We start from the raw sequence: 18,807 nt of genomic DNA on the forward strand, positions 1-18,807 counted from the left end.
TGTGTAGACTGTGTAGTCTAATACAGCATTTTGGATCCTGTCCCTCTCTATTTCACTTTTACCTCCAAGGGGCCTCGGGAATGGGCAGCATGGCATAGTGTTGGGAGTCAAGGCCATGGATTCTAATCCCGGCTCCTCCACGTGTCTGCTGTGTGACCTTGGGCAAATCACTTCGCTTTTCTGTGTCTGTTTCCTCATCTGTAAAATGGGGATTGAGACTGTGAGCCCCATTTGGGACAGGGACCGTGTCCAACCCGGTTTGCTTGTACCTACCCCAGTGCTTAGTACAGTGCCAGGCACGTAGTAAGCACTTAACAAATACCATAATTATTATTTTTATTATTAAGTGGCGGAGCTGGGATTAGAACCCCATGGCCTTCTGACTCCCAGGCTCGTGCTCTATCCAGTAGGTGACACTGCTTCATTCATTCAGTCGTATTTATTGAGCGCTTACTGTGTGCAGAGCACTGTACTAAGCGCTTGGGAAGTACAAGTCGGCCAACATAGAGTCGGCAACAGCGGGCTCACAGTCTAGAAGGGGGAGACAGACAACAAAACATGTCGATGAGTGTTAATCGTCAGAATAAATAGAATTACAGCTATATGCACAGGGGGCTCACAGTCTTAATCCCCATTTTACAGATGAGGGCACTGAAGCACAGAGACATTAAATGACTCGCCCAAGGTCACACAGCAGACAAGTGGCAGAGCTGGGATTAGAATCCAGGTGCTCTGACGTCTTGGCCTGTGCGGCTTCTCACTAGGCCCTGCTGCTTCTCTGCCTATTTGCTTGTCTATAGGCTAAAGTGACCAGACTCTTTGGGACTTAAACCAGGATAGGGGTGAGATTTAAAATGGGGTGGGGCCAGAGGAATAGGTAAATAAAAGGGAAGCTATGGACAGCTGTGTGCTCTGCACATAGTAAACACTCAATCAATACCATTGACGGTGATCATGATGATAGTGGAAAAAGGAGTGTTCCCTCTTCCACCATACTTATTTTGCCCCCAGTTGCCAGCTGCCTCCTCCTCCATTTCATCAATCAATCATATTTATTGAGCGCTTACTGTGTGCAGAGCACTGTACTAAGTGCTTGGGAAGTACAAGTTGGCAACATATCGTTGGCAACGCTTAGAACAGTGCTTGGCACATAGTAAGCGCTTAACAAATGCCATCATTATTATATAGAGACAGTCCCTACCCAACAGTGGGCTTACAGTCTAGAAGGGGGATACAGAGAACAAAACATATTAACAAAATAGAATAGAATAGCTCTTTGTGGGCAGGGAAATGTGTTTTATATTTTGTACTCTCCCAAATGCTTAGCACAGTGTTCTGCCCACAGTAAGCACTCAATCAATATTATTGATTGACTGACCTACCCCTTCTTTCCTCCCTCTTTCCTCCCCCGCGGCTGACCAGCCCCAGGCAGGGAAGAGGGGGATGGAGGACACAAGACGGTGGTGGTGCCAGCAGGGATGGGAAAGTTGGGAAAGAGAGGAAACTCCTGTTTGCCTTCAGCAGCAATGGCGGTTACCGTTGTCTGTGCCGAAGAGGAGGATGACTCTTCCTCTTTGTCTTCAGCTGTGGTGGCAGTCACCCTGAGGGGGTTCTGCCCTATCCCCTGGGCAAAAAGAAGACCTTGGCCTATAGCCATGGGCTTGGTGGGTGGCAGGAGAGAATCTCAAAAAGGGTGACAGTCCCATCTGAAGCAGGCCTTGTGCTCCCCTTACTGTAGCATTCTGTTGAGAATTCAAAAAGTAGACTTTTGAAGTATATTGATGGCTTGGTATATTGAACAATACTGTAATAAGGTTTAACCTGATCTGCAAAGCTATTTCCTGAAGGAAACAAATGTTTGAGAGCATCTGAGGAGGTAGAGATGCTTAACTACTTGATGACATAACTAAAACTTTGGGTATTTTGTCAAGTTACTACTACTAATAATTATCGTATTTAAGTGCTTACTATGTGCCAAGGACTGTTCTAAGCGCTGGGGTAGATACAAGGTAATCGGGTTGTCCCAAGTGGAGCTCACGGTCCTAATCCCCATTTTGCAGATGAGGTAACTGAGGCACAGAGAAGGTGTAAGTGACTTGCCCAAGGTCACATGGCAGACAAGTGGCAGAGCCAGGATTAGAACTCGTGTCTTCTGACTACCAAGCCCATGCTTATTTCATTACGGCAGGGAGAGAGGCCAAACCCAGTGATTTTTATCTATTTAGATATGTCTTCAGGGATTTGAGTGTCACTCAAATGGACTATACTAGCCTATGTCTAACTGCAAATAGCCGTTTGTTTTCCCATCTCTCAAGTTTGGAGGGCAGAGGTGGTTTCACTCTATCAACCAATAGTATTTGAGAGCAGAGTACTGTACTAAGCAGTTGGGAGAATATAATTCAAAAGAGTAGGTAGGTGATACCTGCCGACAAGGAGCTGGGAGACGGACATTAAATAAATTAGCTCGATATGTATGTAAGTGCTGGGGTAGGGGTGAAAATCAAAGTGCCCATATCCAACGGTAGGACTTTAAGCCCTGTTGTTGATCCAGTGGAAAGGGCGCTGCCCTTGGAATCTGGATTCCTGGATTCCAATCCTCAGTCTGCCATCAGTGGTCAAAGTTTCTGGCTGAAGAACCACCTAAGGTGTTATGTGGGGTGGACAGGCCCCGCAGGAATACAGAAAAATAGCTGGCTAAGCTGGGGGTCGAAAGCTACAGTGGCTGTTAAGGCAATCACCTGCTGGGCTGTGGCAGCCCCGTGACCAGGAGTTGGCACCACACCTTTTAGAAATTGGCCCAGCTCAGAAAAACCTCTGTGTGTTTTTCAGACCCTCAGAGACCTTGGGTGGTGTGGGTTTGGCGAGGCCCAATCCTTTCATAGAGCCAGAGATAACGATAATAATAGTGGTATTAAGTGCTTCTTATGTGCCAGGAACTGTACTAAGCGCTGGGGCAGAGAAAGGTGATAGGGTTGGACACAGTCCCTGTCCTATGTGGAGCTCACAGTCTTAATCAACCTGGTAGAGCGGGGCTGCTTCCAAGGGACCTGGAGGGGAAAGATTTAAGATATAGAACCATCTCCTGGTTCAGTAGTTCTGTTCCCGCCACTGCACCCTCGCCCACCCTCCCCATCCTCTCCAATGGCCTGAGGCTGTGAAGTGTTGGTCTTGAGAGGTGTCAGATTTATCCCAGTTTGGCCCTTTTTCCTTCTCTTCCCCATCACAAAAATTTCAATAAAGAGGCTTAGATCATTGGAGTATTTCCTTTAATGCGATGTCAGATGTTTGATACTTATGACTTTATAACCCTCTATCCTTCAGGGAGCAACCGATCTTCAGCACCCGAGCCCACGTCTTCCAGATTGACCCCAACACGAAGAAGAACTGGGTTCCCACCAGCAAGCACGCGGTTACCGTGTCCTACTTCTATGACAGCACAAGAAATGTCTATAGGATAATCAGTTTGGATGGCTCAAAGGTAAGTTGGGATTGCTGCCGGCACTCTAAACCAGCTGCTGGGCTCCCATTACTAGAGAGAGAAGTTTAAAACTTTTAAAAGTTCGGTCCGTCAGTGAAACGATAGTATCGCATACCTACTATATGCGGAGCACTTGAGAGGGTAAAGTAGAGCTTTACCACGCCCTCGAGGAGCCAGCATTCCATTTAGTCCGAGTTTGAGAATGGAAATCAAGTTTTTTTCCCCTCCACTTCCAAGTTTCCATTGCCAACTGTGGGGGTTAGGTCCCTGACAGTAGTCACAGCTGGCAGGACTAAAGGATGATAGGAGAAAGGGGGTGAGTGCCCAGGTGCCATTTGACCAACTGAAATTCAAGAATGTTTGTAGCATTCTTGAATGCTCAATCCCCATTTTACGGATGAGGCAACTGAGACACAGAGAAGTAAAGTGACTTCACAGGGACACACAGCAGACACGTGGCGGAGCCCGGATTAGAATCCAGGTCCTTCTGATTCCCAGGCCCATGATCTGTCCACTCTGCCATGCTTCTGCTAATCGGTTCTAGTTAGCCCTGAGATTTCTTGAAGGGCAGAAATCTGGGATCCCTGAATTTCTATTTACACAGTCATAATGCTGGAAAAGGCTTCTGGAGTCCAGTGAGGCAGGATCCTGTTTAAAACCATCCAAGTCAGGGGGAAAGACAAAACAAAAGCCAAACTGCTCTACTTTTAGAGGCCACCAAGGAAGGAAAATCCACACTCTCAGTAACCCATCAGAGTGTTAAAGAATCCTTACTCTCAGGAAGTTCTTATCTAACCTAAATCTGTCACTGAGCAGTTTAAACCTGTTTCCTTTTGTTCTTTCCTCAATGGAGAGGGGAACCAGCAGTCCACTGCCCTCTGTGTAAGATCCATCCATTCATGTACCTGAAGCGGGTGACTCTCACTGTGCTAATTCTTGCCTTCACTGCCTTCACTTTTATCCTTCCTTTAGTACATTCTTCCTCACCTAATTGAATGAGGTGGGCACAGTACTCCACGTGGATTTTTCGAGTCACATTTGCCTTTCGTCAGGCCCCGTGAAGCCGAAGATGTGTTCCTTACAAAGAATTCTGGTGACACATTTCCCTTCCTCTTTGTGAAATGCTAAAAAAAAATCCTGACAGGATGGGGTAGGCTAGGAAAATGAGGGTTTGAGCGAGGGGGAGGTTGTTCCTGGGCTGCTGAAGGGAACTGTGATGCTGCCTGGTTGACCCTGGGCAAGTAATTTAACTTCTCTGTGCCTCAGTTACCTCATCTGTCAAATGGGGATTAAGACTGTGAACCCATGTGGGACAGGGACTCTGTCTAATCCGATTTGCTAGATTCCATTCCAGTGCTTAGTACAGTGCCTGGCACCTAGTAAGCACTTGAATACCACAATTATTATTATTATCATGTCAGAGTACCTGGGAGTGTAAGCTCACTGGGGGCAGGGAATGTGTCTGTTTATTGTTTTATTGTAGTCTCCCAAGTCCTTAGTACAGCGCTCCGCACACAGTAAGTGCTCAGTAAGTATGATTGAATTGAATTTCCCTTAAAACAGGCCATTCTGTGAAATTGGGGCATCTTGAGTTTTCCCCCAATTAAGTACTTCAAATTCCCTTTCTGGAGAATATAACCAAATGCAGCTTCTGAGGGGTGTCACTCTAGACTATCAATCAATCAATCAATCAGTCAATCGTATTTATTGAGCACTTACTGTGTGCAGAGCACTATACTAAGCACTTGGGAAGTACAAGTTGGCAAGACTAAACTTGTAGGCAGGGAATGTGTCTGTTTATTGTATTATGCTCTCCCAAGTGCTTAGTACAGTGCTGTGCATGCAGTAAGCACTCAATAAATACAGTTGAATGAATGAACTAAAAATATACCCAGTTCTGCCAGACCATGGGTTCCTACTGCGTCTCTTTGGTAGAAAATAGAGAATTTTGGAACATTCCTTCTTCCGACTGGGTGAACCTGTCTGGATACAGGGCACCGCAGTGTAAGAAGATGGTCTGTGTGCAAATGTGTAGTGGTGGACACTGAGTACTAATAATAATAAAAATAATGATGGTATTAGCGCTTACTATGTGCCAAGCACTGTTCTAAGCACTGGGGTAGATACAGAGTAGTCAGGTTGTCCCACATGGGTCTCAGTCTTAACCCCCATTTTACAGATGAGGTAACTGAGTTGACTTGCCCAGAGTCACACGGCTGATAAGTGGCAGAGCCGGGATTAGAACCCGTGACCTCTGACTCCCAAGCCCAGGCTCTTTCCACTGAGCCACGCTGCTTCTCTGCTACTACTATTAGAGCATGACCCTCCTCTACTGTGGGGTTTTGTGCGATCACTCCCCCCGTGTCGTACAAGAATGGAATCTACTTGCCTCTCGTGCAAGTCTGGAAAAAATGCTGGTCTTTTGGGATTTAGTTTTTGACCTTGCAGGTTAGTTCAGTGTAATCTCTCCATCTCCACTCACCTCTCTGAGGTAGAAAAGCCCTTTAAAAGATCAGTAGCAGCTGTATGGTGCTTTTACCATAATTTACAATTAATAATTGATTGACTTCTATAAGAATAATGTAACTCCATATTCCTGGACAGTTGAATGGGGCACGTCAGCAAGGCCTTAAGCCCCGAATTGAAAATTTCAACACCGCTGATCCCGGTCACCCACTGGACTAGGTCTTGGCCATTTTTCCTTGTAAGCAAATAACCAGAAGCTGGGGATGTTTGTAATTTGTAGCCTTTTGTGTGGGGAAGGGGAGTCCTGAGACAATTTCTCTAACCTTCATGATCTTTCATCTCCCTCAGAAAATAGTAGGTGGATGCACCTTACTCATTCATTCATTCAATCGTATTTATTGAGCGATTACTGTGTGCAGAGCACTGTACTGAGCGCTTATAATGATGGTATTTGTTAAGCACTTACTATGTGCACAGCACTGTTCTAAGTGCTGGGGGGTGATCAGGTTGTCTCACCTGGGGCTCACAGTCTCAATCCCCATTTTACAGATGAGGTAACTGAGGCTCAGAGAAGTTAACTAAGTTGCCCAAGGTCACACAGCAGACATGTGGTGGGGCTGGGATTAGGATCCATGACCTCTGACTCCCAAGCCCGTGCTCTTTCCACTGAGCCACCCTGCTTATTTCAACCCATGTTTTCTGTTTCTTGCTTACACTGTCACCTTGAAGAGGCCTTGGTTTCTTCCCGAGATTACCAAGGCTGCAGCGGGGTGTATGTATAAGATTCTGGGCCAGTGTGAAAGCCTGCCTGTCAACTGTCCATCTTCCTCATCAACAGCAGCAGCATTTACTGAGGGCTTACGGTACGCAAATCCTTGTGAACATACAAAAGAAATGAAAAATGTGGTTCCTACCTCAAGTTCACAATCTAATGAGCCTCCAACTGGGAAAACATTCTATTGCAGGGGGGCCCTGGCTTGGATTCTGAGTTTTGGGGATTTCATCTGCATTGGGATATTATCCTTGAGGTTTGCTTGGCCCTGAAGGCTCTTTTGGCCCTATGAAGATTCAGGCCCAAACCAGACATTAGCCGGGAAAATCCTCTCAAAATACAACTTTTGGGAGCCCCCTCCTTCCTCTCCCCCTCCCCATCCCCCCACCTTACCTCCTTCCCCTCCCCACAGCACCTGTATATATGTATATGTGTTTGTACGTATTTATTACTCTATTTTACTTGTACATATTTATTCTATTTATTTTATTTTGTTAATATGTTTCGTTTTGTTGTCTTGTCTCCCCCTTCTAGACTGTGAGCCCGCTGTTGGGTAGGGACCGTCTCTATATGTTGCCAACTTGTACTTCCCAAGCGTTTAGTACAGTGCTGTGCACACAGTAAGCGTTCAAATACGATCGAATGAATGAATAGTTGGGAAGTGATTGGCTCTTCCAATAATCTCCAGCCCATATGGTTTTAATAATAATAATAATTATTACTATTGTGTGTAGCACTTACTATGTGCCAACTACTGTTCTAAGCGCTGGGGTAGATACAAGGTAATCAGGTTGTCCCACATGAGATGCACATTCTTAATCCCCATTTTGCAGCTGAGGTAACTGAGGCACAGAGAAGTTAAGTAGCTTGCCCAAGGTCACACAGCAGACAAGTGGTAGAGATGGGATTAGAACCCATGACCCCTGACTCCCGAGTCCAGGCTCTTTCCACTAAGCCACGCTGCTTCTCTCTGAGGTTTTCCCTCAGAGGGAACCTTATTTTGTGATGGAAGGTGCTTGTTTTGAGACCTTCTGACTTATTAAAAGTCTTGTGCCACTATTTCAAAAGAGCAGGGGTTTCATTTCCTTTCACCTTGTATAAATTTCATCTCTGGGAGTTATTCTGGGTTGCATGCAGTATCCTCCAGTGTCCTTCCCAAACAGATGTTCTTCAGAACTGCAGGGCTGGTTCCATTTCTGTAATTGGGGAAGTATTTTTTTGGGCACAAGTTTCAATTAATCCTAAAACTTTTTTCCTTCAGACAAGCGCAAAGGTCACTCCAGCTGGTCATGGAAAAACGGAAGACATTCCAATGATTAAGCATGAAATCATCCGGTTCTTACTTCAGTGTCCTTTTTCCTTGTGAAATAATCTTTGGTTTAAGGCTTTCTAGTAATCCTGCAGAAGTATCCGTTTTGGTCAAGTGCCCAAATCCATGCTCTATCCACCTATAGGTAATGATAAAGTACTTTGCAATCTTTAACATAAAGAAGAGAAGTTGGACTAGGTAATGGGGAAGAGGTTGGGATTTTTTTTAATAGTTTAAAGAGCCCAGGAATTATTACACTTAAAGAGTATGAAGAACCCAGAGAATTTACAGTAAATAATTTATGTGGTCTTAGCATTTTTAAACTCCCTCAGTCAGCAGAAGAAATTCAGTGAGACCATGCGTGAGTCATTGTTCGGAAGGTAGAGATTGAGAGTTGGAGAGGTGCGTGCATGCTTGTGTGTGTGTTTATGGGTTTTTTTGTGTTGTTTTTTTTTTAAAGAAATCTAAGGCTGGAAGGGGTAGAATGGAACTAGTGGAGATAAAACACAATACTTTTGAGATGTACAGAAAGCAGACAAGCTGATTTGCAGAAACAGCTGGTGATCCAACCCCTTTGTTTCTCCTTTCTTGATCTTACCTCCTCCAAAGACAGTTTAGCTGGCTGTAGAAAAACACAACTGCCCTTCACGTTCAAAGATGGAGATTCTGAGTGTCATTTTCAGCCTTTTCGGCATCACCTGTAAACCTGAATGATAACCAACAGTCGCTTTGATGCCGTTTAGGTTTATTGCTGTGCTGGTGCATTGTTATTGGGGTCACCGGTCCTTTCCTTGGATTTTTGTGTCTGTTTAATGGCCTCGTGGAAGTCTTAGCACTGACCATTCCCTTCTTCCTCCTCTGTCTCCCTCCATTCCTGATCCCTGCACACTATTAGTGAGCAACTGCTTTCTTCCAATAATCCTTTGTTGTGGAGCATCATTTGAGGCTGTAAGTCTGTGTATTTCTAAAAAGTTTTTACCTTGTAAGATGTTGATGCTTCCTTCTGTATATATCTGTAGTTTATTTATCTAATCTATTTATTTTAAGGTCTGTCTCCCCTTCTAGGCTGTGAACAGTTATGGGCAGGGATGTGTCCGTCTGTTATATCGTACTCTCCCAAGCACTTAGTACAGTGCTCTGTACACAGTAAGCGCTCAATAAATACGGTTGAATTGAATTCACGTTTATTCTGCCCAACTCTGTGCAAAGCGTTACAGGCACCATTTACCTCCAGTACTTGACGACAGAAATACCTCATCTGTACTTCACATCTGTGATACTCGTAGAGAAGAATGTTAGACAAAGGGAGGAAACATTTGGTCTTTACCTCTCCTTCCCCTTCCCCACCCTGAAAATGAAGAAGAATCATCAGCCCCAGATGATGCAGATGGAAACTACCCTTGAGAGAGCAAAAGCACTGTTGACCATAAAACGCGTAATGCTCTGAAATCGACTACTTTTCAAAATTCTGTGGATACAATTAAGAAAATTGCTTTTTAGCAGTCAGTATATATTACAGTAATTAGGAGAATGAGGTTGGAGTCAAACTGAACGTCCAATTATATTCCCTGATACCTTTTCAGTGCCATAATCTTTTTATCTTTCCCCCTTAAACAGTCTTCTCAGTTTAATTTTGTGGTGATCAGGAGTCCTGACTGTGGATCTCTGGTTTGTAGTACGCCTGTGTCTGTTACCTTTGGATAGTAATGTACCATGATTTTATTTTTCCAGGCAATAATAAATAGCACCATCACCCCAAACATGACATTCACTAAAACATCCCAGAAGTTTGGCCAGTGGGCAGACAGCCGGGCAAATACTGTTTATGGTTTGGGATTCTCCTCCGAGCATCATCTGACAAAGGTAAGTCAAAACATAAATTGCTTGTGACAGAAATCATTTTCCTGTTTCAGGCATTAGTGACTTAATATTCAGCACTAAATGAATTATCTTGTAACATGGGATGCCTTACTTTCTTACTTTCAGTCATTCATTAAGCACTTAATTATGTGCAGAGTACTGTACTAATCACTTGGTAGAGTATAGTAAAACAGATTTAGCAGACATGTCCCCTGCATATAATGAGCTTACAGTCTCAAGGGGGAGACAGACATTGATATGAATAAATAAGTAATTTATAATATGTAATAAGTAATTTATAATACATAATTTAAAGATAAGTACATAAATGCTGTGTGGTTGGGGATGGGGTGAATGTTAAGTGCATCTTGCAGTGCATAGATGATGTAGAAGGGAGAGCGAGTTGGGGGAAAAGGGGATTTAATTGGGGGTTAATTGGAAAAGGAGATGAGACTGTAGTCATGCTTTGAAGTTGGACAGATTGGTAGTCTGATGTATGTGGAAGGGGAGGGAGTTCCATAGAGGGATGACGGGGGAAAGGAGGCGGTGATGAGATAGACGAGATTGGGGCACAGTGAGAAAACTGGTGCTAAGGAGTGGAGTGTAGTAGGGCGGGAGTAGGAGATTAATGAGGTTGAAGTAGGGTGGGGTAGACTGATTAAGGGCTAATGGTAAGGAGTTTCTGTTTGATGTAGACTGTGAGCCCGCTGTTGGGTAGGGATCGTCTCTATATGTTGCCACTTGTACTTCCCAAGTGCTAAGTACAGTGCTCTGCACACAGTAAGCGCTCAATAAATACAATTGAATGTAGAAGTGGATGGGCAGCCATTGGAGGTTCTTGAGGACTCGGGGGGACATGACTGTCATGTCTGGATATGAGTATAAAAGTATACAATCAGTCAGTGGTAGTTGAGTGCTTCCTGTGTACAGAGCTCTGTACTAAGTGCTTGGGAAAGCACAATATAACAGAGCTGGTAGTCATATTCCCTGCCCACATAAACCAGAAATCCTATGGGAGTTAAAGTAGAAGGCTTGAACTCTACTGTGTAGCAAAACCGTGTCCAACCTAATTAACTTGTATCTATCCCAGTGCTTAGAACAGTATTTGACATATAGTAAGCACTCTAAGAAATAACAATAATAATAATAATAATGTTAAAAAGTTGTAATCAGAGACTTGCCATGACAGTGGTTGGAAGAGACATTTAAAGATAAACACGGGGCTGGAATAAGTGATTTTTTTTCGGTGCAGAAAAGAGCGTTCTGTGACTAAGAAAAATTCGTTCCTAGCTTTGGGAAACAGAATGGTGTTTCGAAAGAGCAAGGGCCTGAGAGCTAGACGACTCGGGTTTAAGTGGTACAGTCCACTTGTCTGCTGTGTGACCTTGGGCAAGTCACTTAGCTTCTCTGTGTCTGCACCCTTATCTCTAAAACCTATTCACCCCCTCCTCCTCAGACTCTTAGGCCCACATGGGTTGAAGACTGGGTTCTATCTCCTTATCTTGTCCTGGTGCAGTGCTTGGCACATAGAATATGCTGAACAAGTACCACAATTAATCATTGTTCAAATTGGTTATGAGCCAAGAGGAAAGGAGAAAATTTGATACTAAATAAGAGTAGCTGATGTTGGACTTCATGATTTACATTTTCACACACAGGAATCTGGAACTTGGCTGTTTTCCCGTCTAGACTGCAAGCTCTTTGTAGGCACGGACCATGTCTGCCATCACTGTTGTGTTGTACCCTCCCAAGCATGTAGTACAGTGTTTTACACACAGTAAGCACTCCATAAATGCCATTGAATGATTTATTGTCCCTGCATACCAGTAGATATGTCAGCAGTAGATAGTTTATGCAGATGCTCAGTTTCTTCAGTGTGAGAGCTGCTTTGCCACTGGAATGACTGCGATGTATAAATCATCCCTCAAGCTGTTCTCTTTTGTGAGCAGTTTGCTCATGAGGGGATGCAAACTGCATATAATCTTTATAGATGAGTTGTTTCAGCAACTCTGATTTCTTTCACCAGCTTCTCCTATGCTGGTCACTTTTCGATAAACACTGTACGCACCTTGAATCAGTTAATATTCTGTCAACGCATTTTATTTCTAGTTAATGTCCTAAGGATTTTCTTGAAAGAGAGTCTATGCATGCTCGGTTTTTAATATTGCCTGCTCTTCTTCTTATGTGTATGGCTTTCTAACTTTTAATTTCATTCATGTTATGGTCCAGAGATGAGAAAATCATACCAAGTAAGCCATATCTAATTATGTTCATGTTTGCTTTTGATTTTATCTCCTTTTCCTTGAAAAATACGTGGTGTCGGTATGTGCCTTATTATTTTTAAAAGTAATATTACCAACTGATGCTCCTCTTCTAAACTGTAAGATCCTTGAGGGACTGTGAGTCCGTTGTTGGGTAGGGACTGTCTCTATATGTTGCCAACTTGTACTTCCCAAGCGCTTAGTACAGTGCTCTGCACACAGTAAGCGCTCAATAAATACGATTGAATGAATCAGTGAATGTCTACCTACTTTATTGTATTGTACTGTTTCCCAAGTGCTTACTGTAGGGTTCTGCACACAGTAAGTGCTCGCTTAAATACCATTAATGATATTGGTTGCTCTTTCTCTGTTGGCTGCGCCTAAAAGGCCAATTCCTTCTCACTCTGTGTTATAAATATTATTCTCTCATAGTATATGTCCTGTATGGGAGATGTTTGATTTTTGGATCTGTTTCAGTTTATCATAAGCCTCAGATCAAAAATAACTTCATCCCCATCTAGCCATTATTAATCATATTTATTGAGCGCTTACTGAGTACAAAGCAATGCACTAAGCGCTTGGGAGAGTACAGTATAACATCAAACACATTCCCTGCCCCCAGTGAGCTCACAGTCTAGAGGGGGAGACAGAAATTAATATAAATTAATAGATAACTAAATAAATGCCAGGGTTGTGGCATTCAGGCTGTTCTGACTGCTTCCTCACACAGCTGCTGTTCTTTGCTGTTCCTTCTTATCTCCTTCTTGCAGTTGACAGTCATCAATTCACTCCCCAGCAGCTGCCTAGCTCTCTTGTCGTTCATTCTCCAGACATGCCCGGTGTAGGAAAGTACAGTTTTACAGCTGCAAAGGCAGAGCTTTCCGTGTCCCAGAAGGAAACGGCAACAGACAGGCCAGCCTGAGGTGTAATGATGTGGGATTGTACTCTCCCCAGTGCTTAGTACAGTGCTCTTCAGATAGCAAGCGCTCATTAAATACCTAGTCAGATTGATTATGGGAGACTGGTTGGGTATCTGCCTTCCCAGCCACCTGTACCCACCCTGATAGATCAGTGTCAGAGTGCCATCCTCACGTGTTGAGGTGTGATAAATAGAAGTGTACACACACACAAAAAAAACAAAAAACCCCAAAGAAACTGGTCATTTCACAGTAGGCTAACATAATGTGAAGAATTAAGATAGTAGTCCAGCTGCCTGACATCTTCGAGTGTGTGGTGTTCTTCAGGTTGGGACCATGAGCAAGAGAGACATTTGGGGTCCCTTAAAAAGCATAATCTTAAGACCAGTACGTTTTAAAAATAACTCTTATGTTGAGTCACCGACATTCCTTTTCAAAAGAATGGTTTGCTCACTGTGCTTGTTTTCCAAATCTTTAAACCCTTTTGTTGCTCTTTGATCCATTTCCAAATGCTCAGCATCCCACTTAAGAACTGTGAGCCCTAAACTTCAGTCTGATTGAATATTGAAAATGACGGGATTCAGTTGAGACAACTAATGCTTTTAGACTGTGAGATACAGGGAAGTCAACCTAGAAGGGATCTGCTGATAAAGAATAATTGCTTAAATTAGCTCTCTTTAAGAGATTGAAGTCACCATTCTCAACCACTCTGTCTCCTGTTTTAATGATGAAATCCAAAGCCTATAATTTCAGAGAATAAGATGACATCCTGCAAGGCTTTATGTGGTTGGTTCTCTTTAAGGTTTTCTGTGGTCGAGGGGAATTGAAATTCCATAGGATGAAACTCCTTTGTCTAACCCTTGACATTCATAGTTTTTTCCCCTTTAAAAAGAATCCTTCTTAAAAATGGGAGATACCTTTAAGTTTCCTGAAGTATACCAGGATGTTTCCGAAGAAAGATTGGAGAAGGCCAGTCCGTGAAGAAGTCGACACACCCGGCTTGGTACAAACACCAACTTTATGTTGGCATGAAAGCACAATTGTTCAGTAGTGGTTAGAGCTGGCAGATATGTTTTTATGCATGAAGAATCTCTGACCTGTATCTATTTTAGGAGGCACTGGCTTAAATGCCAGAGTTAATTGGTATTGTTTCCCAGCCTGAGAAATTAGTTAACAGCTGAGTCTAAATGGTTGCTAGGAATAGACTAAATTTACCTGTCAACTAGTGTTTAGAATCCTCCCAATAACTCCCTGGCACTTAAATCATTCCATCAATGGTATTTATTGAGCACTTACTCTGTGCAGAGCACTATTCTAAGCCCTTGAGAGAGTGCAATACAATTAGAACTATATATAGAGTTGAGAAGCTCACTGTGGGTAGAGAACGTGCCCGCCAACTCCGTTGTGTTATATTCTCCCGAGCCCCTTAGTACAGTGCTCTGTACATAGTAAGCGCTCAGTAAATACCATTGATGATCTCCCCATTCAAAGGTTTATCAACCCATAAATTAGGTATGGACCAAAGGGTGAGAGAGCGCTCAAAAGGTCATCACCTTGTGAATCAACCAGCTCTGTTTCCAAAAAAGCAACCATCACTGTGTTTTTCCTTTTGGTGTATCTGACTGAAGCTCTGAGAAAAGGGTGGAGAATTTGAGTGCTTTGGTTAGCCTCTCTGCCCTGGATGCACATTTAATCTATGTTCCTCTTATTTCCCTGCTTAGCAAAGGATAAATTGTCAACAAATTTACCTTATTTTAGGGGAAAAAAAGATTGTCCAGTTTGCTTTGGGGTTTTGATTCTAGTCGTGGTACAGATTCAGTAAAAAAAAAAAGTGGCATTAACCTTCAGCGAGATATTCTTCAATAAATTTTAGTTGACAATGCCTAACGCTCTCCTCTCTCCTCCAGGATGTTTTTCCTTTGAAGTTTCAAGGGATGTGTCTGTTTTTCAAGCGTAGTCATTTTCATAATTTCTCCCCAATTATGAAAATATCAGATTTTTTTATGTCTTTGTTTTTAGTGGTATTTGTTAAAAACTATGTTCCAAATACTGTCCTAAGCACTGGGGTAGACACAAGCTAAGCAGGTTGAACGCAGTCCCTGTCTCACTGGGGCTCGCAGTCTTAGTCCCCATTTTACTGATGAGGGAACTGAGGCACAGTTCTCCTTAGTTAGAAAATGGCTAACTTGCATTCAGGTTAAAAGGGTAGATTGAGTGCCTTGAAACGGACTGTCAGTTTCTGCCTGAAGCGGAGGTGAATGGGCAACCGATGGGAGCTTTTGAGGAGATACACAGAAGACCATGTTTGAGAAGAATGATCAGGGCGGTGAAGAGTGGACTGAGTCGAGGAGAGACAGAAAGGCTGGCCTCAACTACCGCATCAGCCTCCTCTCAACTCCCCACCTCCTGTCTCTCCCCTTTCCAGTCCATACTTTACTCTGCTGCCTGGATCATTTTTCTAAAAAAAAATAAAAATAAAAATAAATAAATGCTCTTTCCACAGCTCCCCATTCCTCAAAAGCCTCCAATGGTTGCCCATCCATTTCCCCTTCAAATAGAAACTCCTCGACTTTAAGGCGCTCAGTCAGTTCTCCTCCTACAACCCAGCCCATTCACTTTGCTCTTTTAACATCAACGTACCCACTGCCCTTCAGTCTTTTCTTTCTCTCCATTGATCTCCCCCAGTTCTTGTTCACATTCTCCCTATGGTCTGGAACTCCCTCCCTTCATATGACAGACTATCCCCATCTTCAAATCCCTACTAAAATCACATCTTCTCCAGGAATTCTTCCCTAACTCACCTTTCATTTCCTCACCATGTTCACTCTCTCTTCTACTCTGTCCGTGCACTTGGGTCTGTACCTCTTAGCACTTTGATATTATTTACCCTCCTTCTAGCCCCACAGCAATTAATCCCAGCTCTGCCACATGTCTGCTGTTAGACCTTGGGGAGGTTACTTCAATTATCTGGCCTCACTTACCTCATCTGCAAAATGGGGATTGAGATGCTCATTCTCTAACAGTTTTAGCTGCTTTTGTGTCAGGTTCCAGGTGAAATACAAGTCAGAGGTAACTTAAATTTTCACTGATAGGAGTGTTGAAGCAAGAGCCTACCTCATCAAGAATTCAGAAAGCTTAATAATAATAACAATGGCATTTATTAAGCGCTTACTATGTGCCAATTACTGTTCTAAGCACTGGGGAGGTTACAAGGTGATCAGGTTGCCCCACGGGGGGCTCACAGTCTTCATCCCCATTTTACAGATGAGGTAACTGAGGCACAGAGAAGTTAAGTGACTTGCCCAAAGTCACACAGCAGTCACACAGCTGACAAGTGGCGGAGCTGGGATTTGAACCCATGACCTCTGACTCCAAAGCCTGGGCTCTTTCCACTGAGCCACGCTGCTTCAGTTTTGATACTAACCCCAGCCCCATAGTATTTGCGACCAGATCCTTTAACTCTACTATTTCCCTATCTGTAATTTTTTTTTTATGCCTTTCTCCCCCTGTAGACAGCAAACTCCTTGTGATCAGGGATCGCGTCTACCAACTCCATTATATTTTACTTTACCGAGCACTTAATAGAGCGTTCTGCGCACAGAGCACTGTGCCAATCAATACCATTGATTCATTTAAAAAACACTGGCCGGGATTCGGTTTCCTAAGGGGAAACACCATAGGGATCTACCTTTTTAGCAGTTTGTTTTAATTCATCTCACTAGTCGCATGGAGCCAGTTCTGTAGGCCTTCTGGAATACTTCATTTCTTCCCCGCTGACTTTGGAAGAGCTGTTAATGAAAACTGTTCCCAGGTCAGGCTAGCATCAGTTGATGATTGAACAGAAATGAAAGTATGTTGGCATCAGTGGGTGCTACAGACATAGCGTTGAAGGTAACACAGAAGTAGAAGTGATAAACAAAAAGCTTATCCTGTAATGTGGTAAAACTAAAAGCTTTCTCCAACCTCTTTGAAGAGATGTGGGCTTGAGAAATCCAATTCCCTGGGTAGTAAAAAAGCAATCAAAATAAAGGCCACTTTGGAAGACACCGTGCTTGAAGTTACGTTTCGTAATTTTCTTCCTTTCCTATCGTAAAAAAATCCATAAATCCATATATTTCTGAATGGAAAAAAGCACCTTACTAGGCTAATTGACCCAGGATGCTAGGTACTTTGTTCCAGTGAGTCTTCTGTTGGTATCAGTTAAGTGGCAAAATGAAATCAAATTTTATACATACACTCTAGGCTGAAAGGATTCGTTTACTTTCACGTAGAAGCAGCAAGTGTTCCTGAAAACTCATTTAGCAAATTATCCATCAAAAAAGCTATTAAATTAAGGGTGCACTTTGGCAGTTTTATTAAATCTTTGATGTAATTGGGATGTTTTCTACCTTTATTCAGTTTGCAGAAAAGTTTCAGGAATTCAAAGAAGCTGCTCGATTAGCAAAGGAGAAATCCCAAGAGAAGATGGAACTCACAAGTACACCTTCCCAGGTGGGTATTAATGTCTGAACCTAGCTTGGGATCCGTTTTCCTGGTCTGGCATCTGGTGACATTGCCGTTTTAGTCCGTCAGAAAAAAGACGGGGAAGCAACGGGCACTTTTAAAACTGGACCCCAGACAACCAGCTCATTTTCTGTACCTCTAGAGTGCAGAATATGGTCATTTACGTTGTCCACTGAGATGCACTGGGGATGTAGTGTAATAATAATAAGAATTATAATAATAGTGATGGCATTTATTAAGCGCTTACTATGTGCATAGCACTGTTCTAAGCGCTGGGGAGGTTACAAGGTGATCAGGTTGTCCCACGGGGGCTCGCAGTCTTAATCCCCATTTTCCAGATGAGGGAACTGAGGCCCAGAGAAGTGGACTTGCCCAAAGGCACACAGCTGACAAGCGGCAGAGCCGGAATTAGAACCCATGACCTCTCTGCCTCCCAATCTCGTACCCTTTTCAGTGAGCCACGCTGCTTGTTGTAGTGTACTGTGGTGTATTGTAGGGCCTTGGCATTCAAGGGAGAGAAACGGGCAGGGAGAAAGAGAAATTCCACCCGAAAAGCTCCATTTCTCCCTGCCTGGGGATCAGGACCGTGGCCGGATTCTGTGGTGCTGAGCAACTAGGTAGGTGAGAGACTGGTGGCAAAGCAGTTGCCTCGGAAGTGGCTTCCACCTCATCTGCCTCCACCCTCTGTGTGATTATTATTATTATGGCGCAAATCTCTTTGGAGTTTCAGGTAGGATAGGCTTCTCTGATTCAGTCAGGAAGACCCCTTTTGTCTGCCGTAGCCTCCATCTCTAACGCCCCTCACCCCTCCTTTTTTCACTTGCTTCATTTAAGGTGGCCGACAAAAAGGCTGACAGATCATTTCCAGAGGGGCGGTAAAGGAAGACGAGGAAGCAGATAACTGGGAGTTATTTTGGGGGCTGGATTTGTCAAGGTTGAGAATAATAATGACGATAATAATGATGACATTTATTAAGCGCTTACTATGTGCTAAGCACTGTTCTAAGCGCTGAGGAGGTTACAAGGTCATCAGGTTGTCCCACGGGGGGGCTCGCAGTCTTCATCCCCATTTTACAGATGAGGTCACTGAGGCACAGAGAAGTGAAGTGACTTGCCCAAAGTCACACAGCTGACAATTGGAAGAGCTGGGATTTGAACCCATGACCTTTGACTACAAAGCCTGGGCTCTTTCCACTGAGCCACGCTGCAGAGGAAGGGTGCCCCATTCGGGTGTAAGTTCG

At 43.6% G+C, this 18,807-nt stretch overlaps 1 protein-coding gene across 1 annotated transcript in view; it reads left to right on the top strand.

The window, feature by feature from the left end:
• HOMER1 (homer scaffold protein 1) overlaps nucleotides 1-18,807 on the top strand; it is a 99,577-nt gene that overhangs the window by 35,119 nt on the left and 45,651 nt on the right. Inside the window, exons 2-4 of the mRNA XM_038765595.1 lie at nucleotides 3,322-3,478; nucleotides 9,757-9,888; nucleotides 17,462-17,554. Coding sequence (XP_038621523.1) covers nucleotides 3,322-3,478; nucleotides 9,757-9,888; nucleotides 17,462-17,554 — 382 coding nt within the window. The remainder of the gene's footprint in view (nucleotides 1-3,321; nucleotides 3,479-9,756; nucleotides 9,889-17,461; nucleotides 17,555-18,807) is intronic.

Source organism: Tachyglossus aculeatus, chromosome 23 (assembly GCF_015852505.1).
Source record: "Tachyglossus aculeatus isolate mTacAcu1 chromosome 23, mTacAcu1.pri, whole genome shotgun sequence".
Lineage (NCBI taxonomy): Eukaryota > Metazoa > Chordata > Mammalia > Monotremata > Tachyglossidae > Tachyglossus > Tachyglossus aculeatus.